The 26,939-nt window shown below is 30.2% G+C and overlaps 1 protein-coding gene across 1 annotated transcript; it reads left to right on the forward strand.

Annotated features, from left to right (window-relative positions):
- The first annotated feature begins 1,644 nt into the window (after positions 1 to 1,644).
- Positions 1,645 to 10,830, forward strand: LOC143043847 (E3 ubiquitin-protein ligase TRIM71-like). Its single transcript, XM_076216029.1, has 3 exons — positions 1,645 to 2,431; positions 10,424 to 10,471; positions 10,803 to 10,830. The coding sequence occupies exons 1-3, from the start codon at positions 1,665 to 1,667 to the stop codon at positions 10,828 to 10,830; spliced, it is 843 nt and encodes a 280-aa protein (XP_076072144.1). The 5' UTR covers positions 1,645 to 1,664.
- Positions 10,831 to 26,939: the final 16,109 nt, after the last annotated feature.

Genomic DNA, 26,939 nt, shown 5'->3' on the forward strand with positions numbered 1-26,939 from the left:
TGATGTCTTTATAACGATGATAAAATTTAGTAAATGTTTTGACTAGTTTGTAATATCGAAAACCCTGGTGTAATAATTTTTCAGTAATACATGAATTTCTCTCGTTAAAATCTAAAACATTGTTACATACACGAACGAATTGTACAAGTTGAGATATATAAACACCGTAAGATGGTGACAAGGGAACGTCACCATCTAAAAACGGATAATTAACGATAGGAAACCAAAAATCATCCCTTTTATCATAAATTTTAGTATTCAGCTTTCCATTAGTGATATAGATATCAAGATTGAGAAAAGGGCAGTGGTCATTGTTAGTATTAGTTTTATTTAAAGTAAGTTCAACAGGATAAATTTCATTAATATACATACTGAAGTCGTCATTATTGAGATCCAAAATATCATCCAAATATCTAAAAGTATTATTAAATTTGTTTATCAGATGTTGTTTCGATGGGTCTTTGCTTATTTTTGTCATAAATTGTAACTCATAACAATACAAAAACAGGTCCGCAATAAGTGGTGCACAGTTATTGGATCACCAAACTTATACGATATAAAACAAAAAGGGAATGATGGAGTATTAAGATGAAGATGAAATGACACAAAAGTTAACAATTTACGGTCACATACTGCCTTCAATAATACACAAACCCCTTTACGACATACTCAGTTACATAAGACCACAAAATACCAATCATCAATCAATTCAAACACCATGATTTATATACATCACATAATATTAGCAATTCAGAATACCTTTGGAAAGAGTTGTCTCACAAGAAAAAAAATACGTGTAGTTTCAGGAAATAAGAATCATAATTGTTATCAAAGGTACCAGGATTATAATTTAGTACGCCAGACGCGCGTTTCGTCTACATAAGACTCATCAGTGACGCTCATATCACAATATTTATAAAGCCAAACAAGTACAAAGTTGAAGAGCATTGAGGATCCAAAATTCCAAAAAGTTGTGCCAAATACATCTAAGGTAATCTATGCCTGGGATAAGAAAATCCTTAGTTTTTCGAGAAATTCAAAGTTTTGTAAACAGGAAATTTATAAAAATGACCACATTATTGATATTCATGTCAACACCGAAGTGGACTGTTTTATTCAAAAGTTGATATGCGAGGTTCTTATTTATGCAACTTTGTAGAGAACTGTAAAAATAAATGTTCATTCTGATACAGATATCTCTGTGTCCCTCCCCCCAAAAAAAATAATAACTAGAATAAGTAAAAAAAATAATATAGATGAAATAGAAAAACAAATAAAACAAATAAAATAAATAAAATAAATAAAATAAATAAAATAAATAAAACAAATAAAATAAATGAAATAAATAAAATAAAATAAAATAAATAAATTAAATAAATTAAATAAATTAAAAAAAAACATCAATTTAGCAATTTATAGTATGTAAATATATGTTTCTATTGACATCAGATTAGCCACAAGCGTAATACAAAATTTGTAATTTGTTGCTGGAAAGTCGTGACAGGAATGTGTCATTTGCATGGAACCCCATTGTTAAATCCCACAACAAAATCGAAGTATTATTTTAACAAACGATATCTACATTACTTGAATTTGGAGTTTTATGATATTTTTAAATGAATTTTCATTTTATTCAATAGATAAATTAACGCAAGCTAACTGAGATGGCACAGGCTGCGTCCAAAACGTGTGAGATATGTATGTCTAGTCCTGGACATAACTACTGCGAACAGTGTGACCAGCTGTTCTGTGATGGATGTAAAATATCGCATTTACGGACAAAGATGACGAAAAGTCACACATTTCTGAGTGGTCCAAATATAAACCCGGAAGTTAAACTATATTGTAAAGAACATGATGAAAACTTTATATATTATTGCCTGGAATGTAGTACGCCAGTCTGTAAGATATGTGCTATTAAAAAACACAAATCTCATGATTTTGCTGAAATCAAGGAATCAACTGAAGGAATCAAAGCTGAGGTAAAAAAGCTGATCGATATGAAGATGAGAAACCTGCAGTCAAAGATAGCAGATATTGACCAAGGGTCAAATAAATATCAGACTGGTGTTAAGGGAGTCATCCAGGCTATAAGAGAAGAAGGCAGACACTTGAAAGAGATGATTGATACGAAAGTCGAAGTTCTTATTGACACGCTGAAGGAGAAAGACACAAGGAATGTCCAAACCTTACAGTCTGTTGGCAATGAGTTAAAAACAGCTTTGGATAAGGCAAAGGAGCAACATAAGTTGTATCAAGACATCCAGGGTATAAAAGATACTACGAAATTGTTACAAAAACTAAAACAAATAGAGTCACAAATCGATCAAAAAGAAGAAATTCAGATTCCTAGTATGCCATCAGTGAAATATGACAAAAAAACAGTAGCAGAGGGAGAAATAGGGAAACTGTTTGGGGAACTAACATTTGGGTAAGTTTTTTCTTAGTTATTGATTCTATGAAAATGCTTTGAAAACTCTTATTGTCTTTTCCTCTTTTTTCATATGAATTTTGGTATATAAGCAGTCTCTTTTCGACTGTAAAGGGTTGAATAGTTATGGCATCTTCCGCTTCTTGTTTCAATTATATTACGTATTTGTATCTCAGATAATCAATGTTCTGCAGATTTAATAGTATATGCGATAATGCAATGCCAGTATACACTGTTATTCAAATTGGCAGTGTTCTCTGATCATTGATTAAAATAACCAGCATTTCATGAGTTATAAAACAAGAAAATTACTGGGTTGACCTTAAAGACTCCTAAATATATGTTTACAGTTTAAATTTAAATTCAGTAGGGTTCAAAATTCTAGTACCAGCCTTGGGGTAATTGTAATTGTAATCCTTAATCAGCCAAAAATCTGATTACATGTAATTTAATTTAATCAATTACATGTCAAAATACCTTGTAATCCTGATTACTTTTTGATTCTAATATGACGTCCCTATTACGCTTTGTAAACAAAGTTGTGTACTAATTAGCACAAAACATATGTTTGACACATGCGCATAAACTAACTGTTTGCATGCTCGTTGTTTTCATTTTTATCTTCATGAAATTCATATATTTTAACTGCTTACATAAAATCTATTAGTTATGGACATAAAACATCATATAATTTCCCTCTAGTAGTTTTTAAAAGCTTATTTAATATGAAAATGTCTACAGATGGCTGCAATCGGCATCGTTTTTATGGCTGTTCTGTCCATTTAACAAACCGTCCATTTAGCAAACCTCCCATTTAAATGCACATTTTCGATGACTCATCGTCTGCTGTCAAAATGAATAGATACACAGTATCGCCGTCGAAAATTGGACTCAGAGTAGATTATAAAGGGACATCTTATAAAATAACAGACCACGTCATGGAACAAAATGCTGTTAGGCAGTACATACTACAATCTATGGCTGATAGAGGAACAACAAGGGTTTTCAGACACGAGATATGTGATGAAAGGGTCAATTCAGTTTTCTCAAATTTAACAGAGGACACCATATTCAATTTTGATAAATAATGAACAGTCACAGTCAGATTAGGAACTATCTCAGATTGATGAAGACTTAACTGCGAACTGTATAAACCAAGAACCACCTGCCAAAAAGCCAAAATTGAAGGAGTTGCATATCAAAGAAGAAATTGAAAAGTTATCGCTGGCAAGAACTGAGCAAAGAACAAATCAGCAGACATTATGGGGTGTAAAATTTTAAAGAGGTAAAAACCATAAAATGCAAAAATATAACATTAGAGGGAAAATACAACCATAAGCTGATGGTAAATTGGTCTCAAATAAAAGCATTTTATTGTTAGAAAATCGTGAGGCAATGGTATTAGTCAATGAGTCAGCAACCTAGCAATACGTTTTTTACCGTTTTCAAACATAAAATGTACTGCTCAGTGTTAGGGACTATAACTTAAATAATACGAAATTGAAAAAAATCAAATGATACCAATTACAAAATGTAGTATTCTTAAAATTAAATGAGACGTGCTTCAGTTGTCACTGTCAAGATGCGTAATTAAAATGTACTTAAGATAGTGTTATTTATCATATATGCAAGCATACTTAAAAAAAAATAGACTAAAGAATATTATAACAGTTATGAGCATGCTGAAGTAGTAAACAAAACACCCTGGTGGGGAATCGAACCCCATAAGTGTATTTCAAAAATACTACCAGGGTTTAATGGTTTGTTAAGAATTAAAGCAAAATTTGTTGTCTAAATAAAAAGATTGATATAATACTGTACATGTATACGTAGGTCGCTCTAGTCTACATGTACACAGTATGCACAAGCAACAACATGCTTTTAGCATAAAACGCTAAATTAAAACATGCAGTCCTCTGTTATTTACTTATATGAATCATGTCTTTGAAATTAATTATACCCATATAAAATTCATCACAATTGAAAATAAATATTTAAAGAATTACTTGATAACATTAAAAAATGGTACACATAATTTCAGTTTGGATCGGATAACTGAAAACAATAACGCAGCAGTTTTGAGGAACTAGATGAAACTACCCTCAATGACAGATTGTGCTACTTTTATGCAACAGACTGTCGGTATTCGAATGGGAACAAACTGTGCCCCTCTACTTGCCAACTTGTTTTTTTGTTATTATGAGGCTGACGTCATGCAGGAACTTTTTAGGAAGAAAGATAAGAAGTTAGCAATATCCTTTAATCCTACTTTCTGCTATATAGATGATGTTCTTTCACTAAATAATTCAAAATTTGGTGACTATGTGGAACGCATCTATCCCATCGAGCTAGATATAATGGATACTACAGATACAGTTAAGTCGGCCTCATTTCTTGACTTACATCTAAAATGTAAATGAGGGTCGGTTGAAAACAAAACTTTACGACAAAAGAGATGATTTTCAGCTTTCCAATTGTGAGCTTTCCATTTCTAAGTAGCAACATTCCAGCAGCACCTGCATACAGGGTATATATCTCCCAATTGATACGATATTCCCGTGCTTGCATTTCCTATCATGATTTTCTGGATAGAGGGTTGCTGCTCACAAGGAAGCTATTAAACCAAGAGTTGCAAATGGTGAAGTTGAAATCATCCCTTCGTAGATTTTACGGACGCCATCACGAGTTGGTTGACCGTTATGAAATAACCATTTCACAAATGATATCGGATATATTCCTTACGTCGTAACTTCAATCCCCTTCCCTTCCATGAATGTGACCTATTGAATTAGACTATTTACCGGATTTGGGATCTAATAAGCAACACGACGGGTGCCACATGTGGCGCAGGATCTGATTACCCTTCCGTAGAATCTGAGATCACCCCTAGTTTGTTGGTGGGGTTTGTGTTGTTTATTCTTTAGTTTGCTATGTTGTGTCATGTATGCTGTTGTTCGTTGTCTTTGTCATTTTAGCCATGGCGTTGTCAGTTTGTTTTAGATTTATTGGTTTGACCGTCCCTTTGGAATCTTTCGCCCCTCTGTTATGCAAGTTTGCAGACCAAACAAGGCAATGATTATTCAAAGTAAGCACTCGTCGGAATTCGATCTGCTATTTCTAGGCATATAACTGGTCCTCCTCATAATCGCGACATTAACATAATTACTGACAAATCATTCATGCCATCAAATCATGTAATCACGGGTATGATGAAAAAAATGAAAAGGGAAGGGAAAGATATACCAGTACATGAACAGGCTGTAGCTGAGGGTGATATTCAAAAGCTATATTCCAGTGGTATATTCAGTACTGATCAACCAGTAACTCTCAAAAATAAAGTTTTCTAGGACATTATGCTCAATTTTGGAAGGAGGGGACAGGAGGTGCTTGCTGATTTAAAGAAAACATCTTGTGCCAAATCTAAACATGCTAAAGATGACAAAGGTCAAGAATACTACAAAATGACTTACAATGAATGCGACAAAGCACACCATGGTGTAGATTCCAAAGAAAACTCAAGGGACGTAAGAATGTACGCTTAACCGGGGGACATTCACTGTCCAGTGATAAGCTTGGACTTTTATCTAGAAAAGATAAGTCAAGGGTGTACAGCAATTTTTCAGCAAGCACTCCAGTACCCCAAACCAACTGTATGGTATGCTGCTAAACCTATTGACAAAAACAAAGTGGCCAGTATGATGATCAAGAATATCTAAAGAAGCTGGTCTATTTGTAAGATATACAAACCACTGCCTGAGAGCTACTGTGGCAACAGGATTGAAAAAAGCAAGGGGTCGATGACCGGGTCTGTGACGTGACACCGAAATGTCACATCTTTGGATAGCTACATTGAAGGTCCAACTGACAAGCAACACAGAGAGCTTTCCAATAAACTACAGGGCTGCAAATTCTGATTCAGCTTTAATTGAAAACAAAACAAAATCAAGTGCCACATCTGAATAGAATAACTCAAGCCAGCTCCACTGTCTGATTTAAACATTTTCACCAATGCTACAATCACTGGGGGAACAATCCATATTCACGTGATAAATAAAGAATAAATGTGTCTTACCTTCATATGCAACTGTCAACCGTCTTTTACACCATCGTTATTAGCTGTGACGTAAAGAAATCTCTGAACAGAAACAAAAACTTGTTTGATATCTAATTGTTTTATTTTAGAATAATAAATGTTAAAATTGTTTATCAAAAGTTTTTAAATCTGTTTCTATCATAATTCCATTGCGGAATCCTTTTTTCGGTATATTTTGTACACGTTTATTTCGGAGGAAATTGGAACAGCTAAACATTCCTACGGTATTCTTGTACGCTTCGACCTATAAAAATAACGTTTTTGTTCTACTAGAATCGAAATAATTCCTTTAACATTTTAAAGTTGTACAGGTGTTATATCTGGACATACAAAGACAGCTTCAAACTTTTTGACACATCTCAAGATAACGATTATTATTATAATGTGTTTGAATCATTAAATTTATTTGAGGTTAATGAGTACAATTTAGACCAAGAGTTTAATGTTTATTAAATAAATATGAATAATATTTATAACAAATTTATAGGATTCAAAAATCTGGATTGCTGATATAATTCAGATTTAAAGTGAACATGGCGAAAGGCTAAACATTCTGATTTTTTTCAAGGAATAATATTTCATTAAACATACGTTTTTATTGTAAATAATTCACGGTAATAATAGTTTAAGCTCAATAGATTCATTTACTTCTATAAAAATAAACTGTTACAGTATTGAAAGTCCTAGTTAATCTAATTAAAACATATTATACGTATATTCACAATTAAAAGATGATTATCTGATAATTACTGTTTACGAATTTTTGAATTTTCTTGAAAAAAACTAAGGCTTTTCTACCTCCGGCATAGATTCCCTTAGCTGTATTTGACAAAACTTTTAGGAATTTTGGTCCTCAATGCTCTTCAACTTCGTACTTTATTGTTCCTTTTTAACTTTTTTGGATTCGAGCGTCACTGATAAGTCTTTTGTAGACGAAACGCGCGTCTGGAGTATATACTAAATTTTGTCCTAGTATCTATGATGAGTTTATTTACAACCACTGGGTCGATGCCACTGCTGGTGCAGATTTAAATCCCCGAGGGTATCACAGGCCCAGTAGTCAGCACTTGTTGTGCTGACATGAATTGTCATTGATATGGTTATTTTGTAAATTTACTGTTTACAAATTTTCGAATTTTTTGAAAAACTAAGGCTTTTCTACCTCAGGCATAGATTATCTTAGCTGTATTTGGCAAAACTTTTTAGCAATTTTGGTCCTCAATGCTCTTCAACTTTGAACTTTATGTGGCCTTTTCAACTTTTTTGGAGACGAAACGCGCGTCTGGCGTATATACTAAATTTAGTCCTGGTATCTATGATGAGTTTATTTATTGTCGAGCCTGCAACTTTTGTTGTAGAAAGCTCGACATAGGTAAAGTGATCCGGCGGTGGCTAACTTCTTAAAAGATTTATATTTAATAAGTTGGAAGACCTGGATGCTTCATACTTTGTATATAGAGGCCTTATGTTACGAAGTTTCCGTCAGTGACATGTTCAATGTCCTTGACCTCATTTTCGTGGTTCAGTGACCAGTTGAAAAAAAATTAAGATTTATTGTAATGTTAAATTCTTTCTTATTATTATAAGTAATAGGATAACTATATTTGGTATGTGCGTACCTTGCAAGGTCCTTAAGCCCGTCAGATAGTTTTCACTTGACCTTGACCTCATTTCATGGATCAGTGAACAAGGTTAAGTTTTGATGGTCAAGTCCATATATCAGATAATCAATAGGTCTAGTATAATCGGTGTACGTAAGGACTGTAAGGTGTACATGTCCAACAGGCAGGTGTCATTTGATCTCATTTTAATGGTTCATCGGTTATAGATAAGTTTTTGTGTTTTGATCTGTTTTTTTCATACTTTATGCAATAGGTCTACTACATTTGTTGTATGGAATGATTGTAAGGTGTACATATCTAGCGGGCATATGTTATCTGACCTTGACCTCATTTTCATGGTTCAGTGGTTAAAGTCAGGTTTTTGAATTTTTGTCTTTTTATCTAATACTAATACTAATGACAGTTGTAATAAAGCTTTATATTTAGGACTATCAGCATCATATCAATGATTAGCAAAGAAGGCGAGACATTTCAGTGTCTTACTTTTCTGTAACCTAAATAATAATCCTTTTGTTAATTTTGTGATTATTGTCACCTTTAAATTGACAGGTAGGAGACCAATTAAAGTATGTTTTTATCTCAATTATATATTATGTACTTAGGGCAATATATTATTATAAAATATTGATTCTATGAATCTATGATAAAAGATAAAAGTAAATTTATATAATTAGCACAAACAAAAATTGTGACAACTATGTTGGTATAAATAATTACCTGTAAAATGCAATGATTATTAAACAATACTTTTACAATTTAGATATGTTTTTGACTGATAACTGAAATACATACAAAATCTGTAAGATATCAGAAAACAATAACCAAAGCTTAATGTAGACGAAGTAAAATATTTCAAAGAGTAATAACTATGTAATGGTAAAGTTTAAAGGTCCATAACCAGCAACTAAATGTTCATGTATATATGTTGTGAATCTTTGTTGTATATCAAATTGAAGAAATTTTGAAGTTATCAATTAGTAAAAAGTAAAATAACAAAATGGAAAGTCGAAAGCTCAAAACATCAAATTAATGAATAGAAACTGTCATATTTCCTAGTGTAGAAAATGATATCAAATAAAATCCTTTTTCAAAACATGCTACAGTAATTACCTTTCTTCTTTTACATCTTTCAAATGTGTAAATTTGAAATTCATTGTAATTAGATGTAATCATGATTACTTTGCCAATGTAATCATTAATTTAATCAGACTCATTGAGAAATGGTGTAATTGTTAATTTAATTTAATCGGACAATTCTTAAAGTAATTGTAATTTAATCGGACAATTCTTAAAGTAATTGTAATTTAATCGATTACATTGAAAGTAATCGGACCAATCTCTGCCTAGTACACATTTGAATTTCAATATCTACTAATTAGAATTCTGATTTATACTTCAAGTAATTAAAATCCAGTACAAATCAGGATTCCAGTATCTACTATTGGACATTAAATATCCAGATGTGTAAAAGGTAACAATCACAAAAATACTGAACTCCGAAGAAAATTCAAAAAGGAAAGTCCCTAATCAAATGGCAAAATCAAAAGTTCAAACACGTCAAACGAATGGATAACAACTGTCATATTCCTGAAAGGGTGATTCGGAATTTGTTAAAATTTCTAGTAGGATCAAGGTTAGCTACTAAAACAAAAAAAGACGTCGTTATATTAATAATGGTTTTTTTTTATGTCTTATGGACAAAATGTCAAATACGTTGAATATATTTAGGTTTTTGATAATATTGTCATTATAATTGCTCACAATTGACCAACAAATCAAGTTACAATAAAAAAAACTTAAAATAACAAGTATAATGTTAGTTAGGATGTTAAATTTGATCTATGCCCTTTTCAGTTGTTATCCATTCGTTTGATGTGTTTGAACTTTTGATTTTCTCATTTGATTGGTGACTTTCCTATTTGAATTTTCCTTGGAGTTCAATATTTTTGTAATTTTACTTTTTATTTTCAAATTCTAATCACATCAATCACAAGGAAAAAGTTTTGGCAGGGCATACGCAAAGAAAACCACTATTTCATATGACTGTGTGTATTATACTTCCCCTTTTGTACCTGGATAAGTGAAATAGGAAAACAAGTTATTTTAATGCAATTTTTACCAAAAACTATTTTGCGTTATTTTTGGTTATCTTAACACATCTAAGTCGGTTTGTTTACATTTATACATACACTGTTTTATTTTATTTTAAGATTAATTTAGAATTTTAAGATATAAGATGAGAAGGAAATTGTTAATAAGATCATTATTTTTTCTCAGAGAAACTGTCAAAAAAGAAGAAAACCCAAAACCCCAGGACAACGTCAGGTATGTATTTATAATTGACATTAAACATAGTTGCTTCTATTGTTCTCGTTTCCATGTTCAACTCTTCTGCTACAGTAATACAACCAATCAAACAACCTAGGTTTGACTCTTCTGGAACCGATGAATGTGATATAAACAAAACGCGCGTATAATATACTGTTTCTTTCTCTTGTAGACATTCTTGTATTATATAACAAACCCTAAAAAACCATTCAGTGATTTGACAGTACCGTAAATTGCTTTATCAAATTGGTTCTCGTTTTGCACGTTAACATCTAATTTTAGCGACGTTGGTTTTAGAATATACATATGGTTTACTTTTGATTTTAAGGCTAATGGGTTGCATGACATCCACATGATACATAAGCATGATACGTAATGTTAGTATTTATTATATACTTAGTAGTAAATACAGATAAATTGTATGTGTAATACAATCAATGGCAAGCGTGCTGTATCAGCCACCCGTGATGATATCGATATCAGCACGGTTGCAAAAGTTTTATCACACCTTTAATCTGTATGACGTCACGTCATCGATTGCAGTCACTGTTGCAAAAACTCTAATCTGTATGACGTCATGTCAAACCTTTAATCTGTATGATGTCATTTCAATCCTCCTTATCTGTATGACGTTATGTCACATAAAAACATCTACTTGAGATATATGTATATAATAAAGTGTATATGATATGGCTTTTTCAATATCACACACCGTATCAACCCTCAACCAATATAATCCCTCGAGCAGAGCTCTTGGGATTATATTGGTGTCTCGGGTTGATACGGATGCGATATTGAAAAAGCCATATGATATTCTCTATTTATCGATAATTTGTACATTTTTCCCTTTGATGTGTACTCGCTGATAATGTCAGTATCAGTGAACTGGCAGGGATATAACAATCATTGGGTTAGTACGCAAATGACATGCGCGAATGCAACGCATAAGGATCTACTTTCCCCTGTCATTCACAAAATTGCGCGTGATATTTGTTTTCATAGAAACGCACGAGATTTTTCGCGAATGAAACATTGTTTGAAACTTTCACAGAGTCAGTTTAGCCTTTTTGAACGATTGTTGTGAAAATGTGAACAGAAAATGCATGAAAAACCCGATAGACTCTTAAAAAAAATGCGTTAAATGAGGTACAACTAACATATCGTCCATGCTGAGTTTTTATTCATACGATACCAGTACATAGCCTGGTGCTGTTCCAAGTAGTTTTCTTTTTCTGTTTCTTGAGAAGTATTTGTTTTACCTGTTTAATCACTATATAGTGTTACAAATCATATTCAAACGCAACACAAATAGTTACCAAAAAGATACCGTTATCTCATGAGAAAAGGTAGAATAGAAATGAAATTTATGCATTTTCGACATTTTTGTGAGACCATCAAATGAAATTTTAAAAAAGGTGATTTTATTGTCAATATTCATAGAACAAAGAACAAAAAAGTAAACCGTGATATATGCGGATCTAGGATAATTTTAAAAAGGGGGTTAACCGGGGACACCAAGCTTTAAAAGTCTGCTTTGACCAGATTTGTAGCTTTTATAAGGGGTAACTGTGACTCGGGTCACCTACACCTTTTAAATCCAAGTCTCATATTTCTGGTCCGTGTTGAAAATAAATGAACATTACTTTGAAATAGCAAGAATTCTAGGCTAAAAGTTTAGTGACGCCTATTTGAATGTTTGAAATAATTATGAAGTCGACAGGAAATGAGCTTGTTCGGATAAGGGGACGACCATTTGATATTATGTGGGGGAGGGGGGGGGGGAGGGGCAAGAGGATTTGTTTTTGATCGGTTATTTATTTTTGTAAATTAAGAGGACATAGTATTCATTTTCTGCACTATTGAAACACGATTTTTCATTTTCATTAAAGCAAGGGACTGATTATTCAGTTTCCCAACTATATTTATTATATTCCAAAACCTAAAATTTTTAAATGATTTGTTTATTCTAAATATAAATACTACATGTATAGGCAAGTCATTATGTACCATTTAATCAGAAATTAATCATCATACTCTGTAGAAATTATTTTTTTATATTCCCAACTGCATATACATACATAGATAATAGTAAAGTTTGGTTGTAACTAGCCCCTTTTAAAAACACATTTCGACGAACTGAGCCAGACACAATGTTTTTGGATGGGTTTTGGAGCCACTGAAGGCCCTAGAAGCTATAGAACAAAGGATGCAAAATCATGCTTTCTGGGTGGTCCGAAGGCCCGTTCTTAATCTGAAAATGCAAGTTTGGTTTTAATAACTGTTTGACAGTATTTTTTTGTCTCAAAGCAAAATGTATAAATTCAGTGTAAGACTTAAGTTTCTCGGGACAACATGGACAACATGAGAAGACCACTGTGCAATGGAATTCAAAAAGTTTAGTCTCTGGCTGCTGTTCGTAACAAAATTACTAGATTACAAAAGGAATGCAACACTAGCAGAATACAGAAGGGCAGTCAATGAACAAAAGACCAATAAATAAGAAACATTGATCCCGAAAAATCAGGGCTACGTCTTAGAAAAGCAGAACTTGCTTCTTGCTAGGCACTTGCCGTGAACACAATTTGATATGGAGACAAGCGTTTGGTTTTGAAATTTCCTACATGCGGTAGTTACGGCCCTGTTAAAAAGAAAGTGAGGTAAGATTACTTGAGACAATATACCTCAATTAAAATAAAACCAATTTTCAGACATTGCAAGTATATTTAAATAATATTTATATACTTTTATTATTAAAAGATATGGGAACTCAATTTTTTTGGGGGGAAAAATATGAATTTATGAAGAATCTGGCGCCATCTCATACTTTCGATTAGACCTGCCCATTAATTTATGTTCAATACATCGCAAGTCCGGTAATTTATTTTCAAACTACCACAGAACAAAAACATTTATTTTTGAGATTATCAAGGCTGACATATTTATTCTCAAAATCCTCCCTCCCCTCCCAGAATTTCAAATGGTCGTCCCCTTATTTAAAGTCAGCTTACATTGATTAAAAATCTGCTGATTCATATCGCATCATTTTGATCACTATGGTGATGTTTTGTGAAAAATAAACTTGACTTACCGTTATGCTACTATTAAATATGCCATTGTTAGTGTCATGTCCAAAGCAGAATATTAATGAAAAGCAAGCAATAATTTATTTTCAATACTTTGTGCAAGAGAACGCCATGTTTACTGCACTGTGACAAAATTTCAAATGACGTAGTGTAACCTTTGACGTCACGTGTGATTCGCCGTGATTCGACGCGAAAAGAGAAGTTCGTTTGTTATTTTTTCTATTATTGTAGTGATTTTTATTTTGTTTTAAATTCCCGATAAACAGAATAAAGAACTCTTTGTTTTTGATACTGACTTCGGGCTCACCTGATATTTTACTGTGAGAAAGTCAGTATCAAAAGTAAAAAGTCCTTTATTCTATATATGTAGTTCGTTCAGTTTAAGTTTCCAAAATATTATACCTTAAAGTATTCATGTTCTGAAAAGACATCAAAGGCATACAATGACACTTAATTGTGGCGCAGAATATTGATATGAGAGTAAAATGTCTAAGCAAAATTAAAGGTGAGTATCAAATAAGTAGTTACGTTAAAATATGTATATAAAAAAAATGCTATTAAAGTCAGACATCTCCCTTGAGAATATATAAATATGTTATTTGTTATAGAGTTACAACAACAGCTAAACAATACAGATACAGATGCCGTGAATGCAGGTATGTGTGATATTATGTAGTTCTCTTTCGGAAGAGTACAAAAAACTAAGTACAAGTGCAAAGTTCATTATGAAATAAAACAAGAACATTTGAAAAACAAATCTATGTAAAGCACAAAGCAAGTTTTTTTTTTCTTTTGATACAATTTAATTTTATGTTAAAGATGTGATAAAAACATGATGAATCATATATGTGCCTTTCAATATATAACCTTTGTTGTCAACAACTTTCCTGTAAATCAACGTCTCATTCTTAGAAGTTATTTGACGTCTGACTCTGACATTAACCTATTTTAGGTGATATGATATATGTTCTTTTCTTATATTAGTTATTTGACGTCTGACTCTGACATTCACCTATTTTAGGTGATATGATATATGTTTCTTTTCTTATATTAGTTATTTGACGTCTGACTCTGACATTCACCTATTTTAGGTGATAGGATATATGTTTTTTTTCTTATATTAGTTATTTGACGTCTGACTCTGACATTCACCTATTTTAGGTGATAGGATATATGTTTTTTTTCTCATATTAGTTATTTGACGTCTGACTCTGACATTCACCTATTTTAGGTGATATGATATATGTTTCTTTTCTTATATTAGTTATTTGTTGTCTGACTCTGACATTCACCTATTTAAAGTTATATGATATATGTTTTTTTCTTATATTAGTTATTTGACGTCTGACTCTGACATTCACCTATTCAAGGTGATATGATATATGTTTTTTTTCTTATATTAGTTATTTGACGTCTGACTCTGACATTCAACTATTTTAGGAAATATGTTATATGTTTTTTTTTCTTATATTAGTTATTTGACGTCTGCCTCTGACATTCACCTATTTTATGTGATACGATGTATGTGTCTTTTCTTATATTAGTTATTTGACGTCTGACTCTGACAATCTCTTATTTTAGGTGATATGATATATGTTTCTTTTCTTATATTAGTTATTTGACGTCTGACTCTGACATTCACCTATTTTATGGTGATACGATATATGTTTCTTTTCTTATATTAGTTATTTGTTGTCTGACTCTGACATTCACCTATTTTAGGTGATATGATATATGTTTCTTTTCTTATATTAGTTATTTGACGTCTGACTCTGACATTCACCTATTTAAAGTTATATGATATATGTTTTTTTCTTATATTAGTTATTTGTCGTCTGACTCTGACATTCACCTATTTTAGGTGATATGATATATGTTTCTTTTCTTATATTAGTTATTTGACGTCTGACTCTGACATTCACCTATTTTAGGTGATATGATATATGTTTTTTTTCTTATATTAGTTATTTGTCGTCTGACTCTGCCATTCACCTATTTTAGGTGATATGATATATGTTTCTTTTCTTATATTAGTTATTTGACGTCTGACTCTGACATTCACCTATTTTATGGTGATATGATATATGTTTCTTTTCTTATATTAGTTATTTGTCGTCTGACTCTGACATTCACCTATTTTAGGTGATATGATATATGTTTCTTTTCTTATATTAGTTATTTGACGTCTGACTCTGACATTCACCTATTTTAGGTGATATGATATATGTTTCTTTTCTTATATTAGTTATTTGTTGTCTGACTCTGACATTCACCTATTTAAAGTTATATGATATATGTTTTTTTCTTATATTAGTTATTTGTCGTCTGACTCTGACATTCACCTATTTTAGGTGATATGATATATGTTTCTTTTCTTATATTAGTTATTTGACGTCTGACTCTGACATTCACCTATTTTATGGTGATATGATATATGTTTCTTTTCTTATATTAGTTATTTGTCGTCTGACTCTGACATTCACCTATTTTAGGTGATATGATATATGTTTCTTTTCTTATATTAGTTATTTGTTGTCTGACTCTGACATTCACCTATTTTAGGTGATATGATATATGTTTCTTTTCTTATATTAGTTATTTGTCGTCAGACTCTGACATTCACCTATTTTAGGTGATATGATATATGTTTCTTTTCTTATATTAGTTATTTGTTGTCTGACTCTGACATTTACCTATTTTAGGTGATATGATATATGTTTCTTTTCTTATATTAGTTATTTGTTGTCTGACTCTGACATTCACCTATTTAAAGTTATATGATATATGTTTTTTTCTTATATTAGTTATTTGTCGTCTGACTCTGACATTCACCTATTTTAGGTGATATGATATATGTTTCTTTTCTTATATTAGTTATTTGACGTCTGACTCTGACATTCACCAATTTTATGGTGATATGATATATGTTTCTTTTCTTATATTAGTTATTTGTCGTCAGACTCTGACATTCACCTATTTTACGTGATATGATATATGTTTCTTTTGTTATATTAGTTATTTGACGTCTGACTCTGACATTCACCTATTTTAGGTGATATAATATATGTTTCTTTTCTTATATTAGTTATTTGACGTCTGACTCTGACATTTACCTATTTTAGGTGATATGATATATGTTTCTTTTCTTATATTAGTTATTTGTCGTCTGACTCTGACATTCACCTATTTTAGGTGATATGATATATGTTTCTTGTCTTATATTAGTTACTTGACGTCTGACTCTGACATTCACCTATTTTAGGTGATATGATATATGTTTCTTGTCTTATATTAGTTATTTGTCGTCTGACTCTGACATTTACCTATTTTAGGTGATATGATATATGTTTCTTTTCTTATATTAGTTATTTGTCGTCTGACTCTGACATTCACCTATTTTAGGTGATATGATATATGTTTCTTGTCTTATATTAGTTATTTGACGTCTGACTCTGACATTCACCTATTTTAGGTGATATGATATATGTTTCTTTTCTTATATTAGTTATTTGTCGTCTGACTCTGACATTCACCTATTTTAGGTGATATGATATATGTTTCTTTCCTTATATTAGTTATTTGTCGTCTGACTCTGACATTTACCTATTTTAGGTGATATGATATATGTTTCTTTTCTTATATTAGTTATTTGTCGTCTGACTCTGACATTTACCTATTTTAGGTGATATGATATATGTTTCTTTTCTTATATTAGTTATTTGTCGTCTGACTCTGACATTTACCTATTTTAGGTGATATGATATATGTTTCTTTTCTTATATTAGTTATTTGACGTCTGACTCTGACATTCACCTATTTTAGGTGATATGATATATGTTTCTTGCCTTATATTAGTTATTTGTCGTCTGACTCTGACATTTACCTATTTTAGGTGATATGATATATGTTTCTTTTCTTATATTAGTTTTTTGTTGTCTGACTCTTAGGTGATATGATATATGTTTCTTTTCTTATATTAGTTATTTGACGTCTGACTCTGACATTCACCTATTTCAGGTGATATGATATATGTTTCTTTTCTTATATTAGTTATTTGACGTCTAACTCTGACATTCACCTATTTTAGGTGATATGATATATGTTTCTTTTCTTATATTAGTTATTTGTCGTCTGACTCTGACATTTACCTATTTTAGGTGATATGATATATGTTTCTTTTCTTATATTAGTTATTTGTCGTCTGACTCTGACATTTACCTATTTTAGGTGATATGATATATGTTTCTTTTCTTATATTAGTTATTTGACGTCTGACTCTGACATTCACCTATTTTAGGTGATATGATATATGTTTCTTGTCTTATATTAGTTATTTGTCGTCTGACTCTGACATTTACCTATTTTAGGTGATATGATATATGTTTCTTTTCTTATATTAGTTTTTTGTTGTCTGACTCTTAGGTGATATGATATATGTTTCTTTTCTTATATTAGTTATTTGACGTCTGACTCTGACATTCACCTATTTCAGGTGATATGATATATGTTTCTTTTCTTATATTAGTTATTTGACGTCTAACTCTGACATTCACCTATTTTAGGTGATATGATATATGTTTCTTTTCTTATATTAGTTATTTGTCGTCTGACTCTGACATTCACCTATTTTAGGTGATATGATATATGTTTCGTTCCTTATATTAGTTATTTGTCGTCTGACTCTGACATTCACCTATTTTAGGTGATATGATATATGTTTCTTTTCTTATATTAGTTATTTGACGTCTGACTCTGACATTCACCTATTTTAGGTGATATGATATATGTTTCTTTTCTTATATTAGTTATTTGACGTCTGACTCTGACATTCACCTATTTTAGGTGATATGATATATGTTTCTTTTCTTATATTAGTTATTTGACGTCTGACTCTGACATTCACCTATTTTAGGTGATATGATATATGTTTCTTTCCTTATATTAGTTATTTGACGTCTGACTCTGACATTCACCTATTTTAGGTGATATGATATATGTTTCGTTCCTTATATTAGTTATTTGTCGTCTGACTCTGACATTCACCTATTTTAGGTGATATGATATATGTTTCGTTCCTTATATTAGTTATTTGTCGTCTGACTCTGACATTCACCTATTTTAGGTGATATGATATATGTTTCGTTCCTTATATTAGTTATTTGTCGTCTGACTCTGACATTCACCTATTTTAGGTGATATGATATATGTTTCGTTCCTTATATTAGTTATTTGTCGTCTGACTCTGACATTCACCTATTTTAGGTGATATGATATATGTTTCGTTCCTTATATTAGTTATTTGTCGTCTGACTCTGACATTCACCTATTTTAGGTGATATGATATATGTTTCTTTTCTTATATTAGTTATTTGACGTCTGACTCTGACATTCACCTATTTTAGGTGATATGATATATGTTTCTTTCCTTATATTAGTTATTTGACGTCTGACTCTGACATTCACCTATTTTAGGTGATACGATATATGTTTCTTTTCTTATATTAGTTATTTGTCGTCTGACTCTGACATTCACCTATTTTAGGTGATATGATATATGTTTCTTTTCTTATATTAGTTTTTTGTTGTCTGACTCTTAGGTGATATGATATATGTTTCTTTTCTTATATTAGTTATTTGACGTCTGACTCTGACATTCACCTATTTTAGGTGATATGATATATGTTTCTTTTCTTATATTAGTTATTTGTCGTCAGACTCTGACATTCACCTATTTTAGGTGATATGATATATGTTTCTTTTCTTATATTAATTATTTGTTGTCTGACTCTGACATTCACCTATTTAAAGTTATATGATATATGTTTCTTTTCTTATATTAGTTATTTGTCGTCTGACTCTGACATTCACCTATTTTAGGTGATATGATATATGTTTTTTTTCTTATATTAGTTATTTGTCGTCTGACTCTGACATTCACCTATTTTAGGTGATATGATATATGTTTTTTTTCTTATATTAGTTATTTGTCGTCTGACTCTGACATTCACCTATTTTAGGTGATATGATATATGTTTCTTTCCTTATATTAGTTATTTGTCGTCTGACTCTGACATTCACCTATTTTAGGTGATATGATATATGTTTTTTTTCTTATATTAGTTATTTGTCGTCTGACTCTGACATTCACCTATTTTAGGTGATATGATATATGTTTCTTGTCTTATATTAGTTATTTGTCGTCTGACTCTGACATTCACCTATTTAAAGTTATATGATATATGTTCTTTTCTTATATTAGTTATTTGACGTCTGACTCTGACATTTACCTATTTTAGGTGATATGATATATGTTTCTTTTCTTATATTAGTTATTTGTTGTCTAACTCTGACATTCACCTATTTTAGGTGATATGATATATGTTTCTTTTCTTATATTAGTTACTTGACGTCTGACTCTGACATTCACCTATTTTAGGTGATATGATATATGTTTTTTTCTTATATTAGTTATTTGTCGTCTGACTCTGACATTCACCTATTTTAGGTGATATGATATATGTTTCTTGCCTTATATTAGTTATTTGACGTCTGACTCTGACATTCACCTATTTTAGGTGATATGATATATGTTTTTTTCTTATATTAGTTACTTGACGTCTGACTCTGACATTCACCTATTTTAGGTGATATGATATATGTTTTTTTCTTATATTAGTTATTTGACGTCTGACTCTGACATTCACCTATTTTAGGTGATATGATATATGTTTTTTTCTTATATTAGTTACTTGACGTCTGACTCTGACATTCACCTATTTTAGGTGATATGATATATGTTTCTTGTCTTATATTAGTTATTTGTCGTCTGACTCTGACATTCACCTATTTTAGGTGATATGATACATGTTTCTTTTCTTATATTAGTTATTTGACGTCTGACTCTGACATTCACCTATTTTAGGTGATATGATATATGTTTTTTTCTTATATTAGTTATTTGTCGTCTGACTCTGACATTCACCTATTCAAGGTGATATGATATATGTTTCTTTTCTTATATTAGTTATTTGTCGTCTGACTCTGACATTCACTTATTTTAGGTGATATGATATATGTTTCTTTTCTTATATTAGTTATTTGTCGTCAGACTCTGACATTTACCTATCTTAGGTGATATGATATATGTTTTTTTCTTATATTAGTTATTTGTCGTCTGACTCTGACATTCACCTATTTTAGGTGATATGATATATGTTTCTTTTCTTATATTAGTTATTTGTCGTCAGACTCTGACATTTACCTATTTTAGGTGATATGATATATGTTTCTTTTCTTATATTAGTTATTTGTCGTCTAACTCTGACATTTACCTATCTTAGGTGATATGATATATGTTTTTTTCTTATATTAGTTATTTGTCGTCTGACTCTGACATTCACCTATTTTAGGTGATATGATATATGTTTCTTTTCTTATATTAGTTATTTGACGTCTGACTCTGACATTCACCTATTTTAGGTGATATGATATATGTTTCGTTCCTTATATTAGTTATTTGTCGTCTGACTCTGACATTTACCTATTTTAGGTGATATGATATATGTTTCTTTTCTTATATTAGTTATTTGACGTCTAACTCTGACATTTACCTATTTTAGGTGATATGATATATGTTTCTTTTCTTATATTAGTTATTTGACGTCTGACTCTGACATTCACCTATTTTAGGTGATATGATATATGTTTCTTTTCTTATATTAGTTATTTGTCGTCTAACTCTGACATTCACCTATTTTAGGTGATATGATATATGTTTCTTTTCTTATATTAGTTATTTGACGTCTGACTCTGACATTCACTTATTTTAGGAAATATGATATATGTTTTTTTCTTATATTAGTTATTTGTCGTCTGACTCTGACATTCACCTATTTTAGGTGATATGATATATGTTTCTTTTCTTATATTAGTTATTTGTCGTCTGACTCTGACATTCACCTATTTTAGGTGATATGATATATGTTTCTTTTCTTATATTAGTTATTTGACGTCTGACTCTGACATTCACTTATTTTAGGAAATATGATATATGTTTTTTTCTTATATTAGTTATTTGTCGTCTGACTCTGACAATCACCTATTTTAGGTGATATGATATATGTTTCTTTTCTTATATTAGTTATTTGACGTCTAACTCTGACATTTACCTATTTTAGGTGATATGATATATGTTTCTTTTCTTATATTAGTTATTTGACGTCTGACTCTGACATTCACTTATTTTAGGAAATATGATATATGTTTTTTTCTTATATTAGTTATTTGTCGTCTGACTCTGACAATCACCTATTTTAGGTGATATGATATATGTTTCTTTTCTTATATTAGTTATTTGACGTCTAACTCTGACATTTACCTATTTTAGGTGATATGATATATGTTTCTTTTCTTATATTAGTTATTTGTCGTCTGACTCTGACATTCACCTATTTTAGGTGATATGATATATGTTTCTTTTCTTATATTAGTTATTTGACGTCTGACTCTGACATTTACCTATTTTATGTGATATGATAGATGTTTCTTTTCTTATATTAGTTATTTGACGTCTAACTCTGACATTTACCTATTTTAGGTGATATGATATATGTTTTTTTCTTATATTAGTTATTTGACGTCTGACTCTGACATTCACCTATTTTAGGTGATATGATAGATGTTTCTTTTCTTATATTAGTTATTTGACGTCAGACTCTGACATTTACCTATTTTAGGTGATATGATATATGTTTCTTTTCTTATATTAGTTATTTGACGTCTGACTCTGACATTCACCTATTTTAGGTGATATGATATGTTTCTTTTCTTATATTAGTTATTTGACGTCTGACTCTGACACTTTACCTATTTTAGGTGATATGATATATGTTTCTTTTCTTATATTAGTTATTTGACGTCTGACTCTCACATTTACCTATTCTAGGTGTTATGATATATGTTTCTTTTCTTATATTAGTTATTTGTTGTCTGACTCTGACACTTTACCTATTTTAGGTGATATGATATATGTTTCTTTTCTTATATTAGTTATTTGACGTCTGACTCTGACATTCACCTATTTTAGGTGATATGATATATGTTTCTTTTCTTATATTAGTTATTTGACGTCTGACTCTGACATTCACTTATTTTAGGAAATATGATATATGTTTCTTTTCTTATATTAGTTATTTGTTGTCTGACTCTGACATTCACCTATTTAAAGTTATATGATATATGTTTTTTTCTTATATTAGTTATTTGACGTCTGACTCTGACATTCACCTATTTAAGGTGATATGATATATGTTTTTTTTCTTATATTAGTTATTTGACGTCTGACTCTGACATTCACCTATTTTAGGAAATATGAATATGTTTTTTTTTTCTTATATTAGTTATTTGACGTCTGCCTCTGACATTCACCTATTTTATGTGATACGATGTATGTGTCTTTTCTTATATTAGTTATTTGACGTCTGACTCTGACAATCTCTTATTTTAGGTGATATGATATATGTTTCTTTTCTTAAATTAGTTATTTGACGTCTGACTCTGACATTCACCTATTTTATGGTGATACGATATATGTTTATTTTCTTATATTAGTTATTTGTTGTCTGACTCTGACATTCACCTATTTTAGGTGATATGATATATGTTTCTTTTCTTATATTAAATATTTGTTGTCTGACTCTGACATTCACCTATTTAAAGTTATATGATATATGTTTCTTTTCTTATATTAGTTATTTGACGTCTGACTCTGACATTCACCTATTTTAGGTGATATGATATATGTTTCTTTTCTTATATTAGTTATTTGTTGTCTGACTCTGACATTCACCTATTTAAAGTTATATGATATATGTTTCTTTTCTTATATTAGTTATTTGTTGTCTGACTCTGACATTCACCTATTTAAAGTTATATGATATATGTTTCTTTTCTTATATTAGTTATTTGACGTCTGACTCTGACATTCACCTATTTTAGGTGATATGATATATGTTTTTTTCTTATATTAGTTATTTGTCGTCAGACTCTGACATTTACCTATTTTAGGTGATATGATATATGTTTCTTTTCTTATATTAGTTATTTGTCGTCTGACTCTGACATTCACCTATTTTAGGTGATATGATATATGTTTTTTTCTTATATTAGTTATTTGTCGTCAGACTCTGACATTTACCTATTTTAGGTGATATGATATATGTTTCTTTTCTTATATTAGTTATTTGTCGTCAGACTCTGACATTTACCTATTTTAGGTGATATGATATATGTTTTTTTTCTTATATTAGTTATTTGTCGTCAGACTCTGACATTTACCTATTTTAGGTGATATGATATATGTTTCTTTTCTTATATTAGTTATTTGTCGTCAGACTCTGACATTTACCTATTTTAGGTGATATGATATATGTTTCTTTTCTTATATTAGTTATTTGTCGTCTGACTCTGACATTTACCTATTTAAAGTTATATGATATATGTTTTTTTCTTATATTAGTTATTTGACGTCTGACTCTGACATTTACCTATTTTAGGTGATATGATATATGTTTCTTTTCTTATATTAGTTATTTGTCGTCTGACTCTGACATTTACCTATTTTAGGTGATATGATATATGTTTCTTTTCTTATATTAGTTATTTGACGTCTGACTCTGACATTTACCTATTTTAGGTGATATGATATATGTTTCTTTTCTTATATTAGTTATTTGACGTCTGACTCTGACATTTACCTATTTTAGGTGATATGATATATGTTTCTTTTCTTATATTAGTTATTTGACGTCTGACTCTGACATTAACCTATTTTAGGTGATATGATATATGTTTCTTTCCTTATATTAGTTATTTGACGTCTGACTCTGACATTCACCTATTTTAGGTGATATGATATATGTTTCTTTTCTTATATTAGTTATTTGACGTCTGACTCTGACATTAACCTATTTCAGGTGATATGATATATGTTTCTTTTCTTATATTAGTTATTTGTCGTCTGACTCTGACATTTACCTATTTTAGGTGATATGATATATGTTTCTTTTCTTATATTAGTTATTTGACGTCTGACTCTGACATTCACCTATTCAAGGTGATATGATATATGTTTCTTTTCTTATATTAGTTATTTGACGTCTGACTCTGACATTTACCTATTTTAGGTGATATGATATATGTTTCTTTTCTTATATTAGTTATTTGTCGTCTGACTCTGACATTCACCTATTTTATGGTGATACGATATATGTTTCTTTTCTTATATTAGTTATTTGTCGTCTGACTCTGACATTCACCTATTTTATGGTGATACGATATATGTTTCTTTTCTTATATTAGTTATTTGACGTCTGACTCTGACATTCACCTATTTTAGGTGATATGATATATGTTTCTTTTCTTATATTAGTTATTTGTTGTCTGACTCTGACATTCACCTATTTAAAGTTATATGATATATGTTTCTTTTCTTATTTTAGTTGTTTGACGTCTGACTTTGACATTCACCTATTTTAGGTGATATGATATATGTTTCTTTTCTTATATTAGTTATTTGTTGTCTGACTCTGACATTCACCTATTTAAAGTTATATGATATATGTTTCTTTTCTTATTTTAGTTGTTTGACGTCTGCCTCTGACATTCACCTATTTAAAGTTATATGATATATGTTTTTTTCTTATATTAGTTATTTGACGTCTGACTCTGACATTTACCTATTTTAGGTGATATGATATATGTTTCTTTTCTTATATTAGTTATTTGACGTCTGACTCTGACATTCACCTATTTTAGGTGATATGATATATGTTTCTTTTCTTATATTATTTATTTGTCGTCTGACTCTGACATTCACCTATTTTAGGTGATATGATATATGTTTCTTTTCTTATATTAGTTATTTGACGTCTGACTCTGACATTCACCTATTTTAGGTGATATGATATATGTTTCTTTTCTTATATTAGTTATTTGTTGTCTGACTCTGACATTCACCTATTTTAGGTGATATGATATATGTTTCTTTTCTTATATTAGTTATTTGACGTCTGACTCTGACATTCACCTATTTTAGGTGATATGATATATGTTTTTTTCTTATATTAGTTATTTGACGTCTGACTCTGACATTCACCTATTTAAAGTTATATGATATATTTTTCTTTTCTTATATTAGTTATTTGTCGTCTGACTCTGACATTAACCTATTTTAGGTGATATGATATATGTTTCTTTTCTTATATTAGTTATTTGACGTCTGACTCTGACATTTACCTATTTTAGGTGATATGATATATGTTTCTTTTCTTATATTAGTTATTTGACGTCTGACTCTGACATTCACCTATTTTAGGTGATATGATATATGTTTCGTTCCTTATATTAGTTATTTGACGTCTGACTCTGACATTCACCTATTTTAGGTGATATGATATATGTTTTTTTTCTTATATTAGTTATTTGACGTCTGACTCTGACATTCACCTATTTAAAGTTATATGATATATTTTTCTTTTCTTATATTAGTTATTTGTCGTCTGACTCTGACATTAACCTATTTTAGGTGATATGATATATGTTTCTTTTCTTATATTAGTTATTTGACGTCTGACTCTGACATTCACCTATTTTAGGTAATATGATATATGTTTCGTTCCTTATATTAGTTATTTGTCGTCTGACTCTGACATTCACCTATTTAAAGTTATATGATATATGTTTTTTTTCTTATATTAGTTATTTGTCGTCTGACTCTGACATTCACCTATTTTAGGTGATATGATATATGTTTCTTTTCTTATTTTAGTTATTTGACGCCTGACTCTGACATTCACCTATTTTAGGTGATATGATATATGTTTCTTTTCTTATATTAGTTATTTGACGTCTGACTCTGACATTCACCTATTTTAGGTGATATGATATATGTTTCTTTTCTTATTTTAGTTATTTGACGTCTGACTCTGACATTCACCTATTTTAGGTGATATGATATATGTTTCTTTTCTTATATTAGTTATTTGTCGTCTGACTCTGATATTCACCTATTTTAGGTGTTATGATATATGTTTCTTTTGTTATATTAGTTATTTGTCGTCTAACTCTGACACTTTACCTATTTTAGGTGATATGATATATGTTTCTTCTCTTATATTAGTTATTTGTCGTCTGACTCTGACATTCACCTATTTTAGGTGATATGATATATGTTTCTTCTCTTATATTAGTTATTTGTCGTCTGACTCTGACATTCACCTATTTTAGGTGTTATGATATATGTTTCTTTTCTTATATTAGTTAGTTGTCGTCTGACTCTGACATTCACCTATTTTAGGTGATATGATATGTTTCTTTTCTTTCAT

Source organism: Mytilus galloprovincialis, chromosome 8 (genome assembly GCF_965363235.1).
Source record: "Mytilus galloprovincialis chromosome 8, xbMytGall1.hap1.1, whole genome shotgun sequence".
NCBI lineage: Eukaryota > Metazoa > Mollusca > Bivalvia > Mytilida > Mytilidae > Mytilus > Mytilus galloprovincialis.

Excerpts from the sequence above, each read along its gene's own strand:
- LOC143043847 (XM_076216029.1), top strand. The coding sequence starts at position 1,665 with ATGGCACAGGCTGCGTCCAAAACGTGTGAGATATGTATGTCTAGTCCT. Across the intron at positions 2,432-10,423 it reads TTTGGGGAACTAACATTTGG|AGAAACTGTCAAAAAAGAAG; the intron begins GTAAGTTTTTTC and ends ATTTTTTCTCAG. Across the intron at positions 10,472-10,802 it reads AAACCCCAGGACAACGTCAG|GCTAATGGGTTGCATGACAT; the intron begins GTATGTATTTAT and ends TTTGATTTTAAG.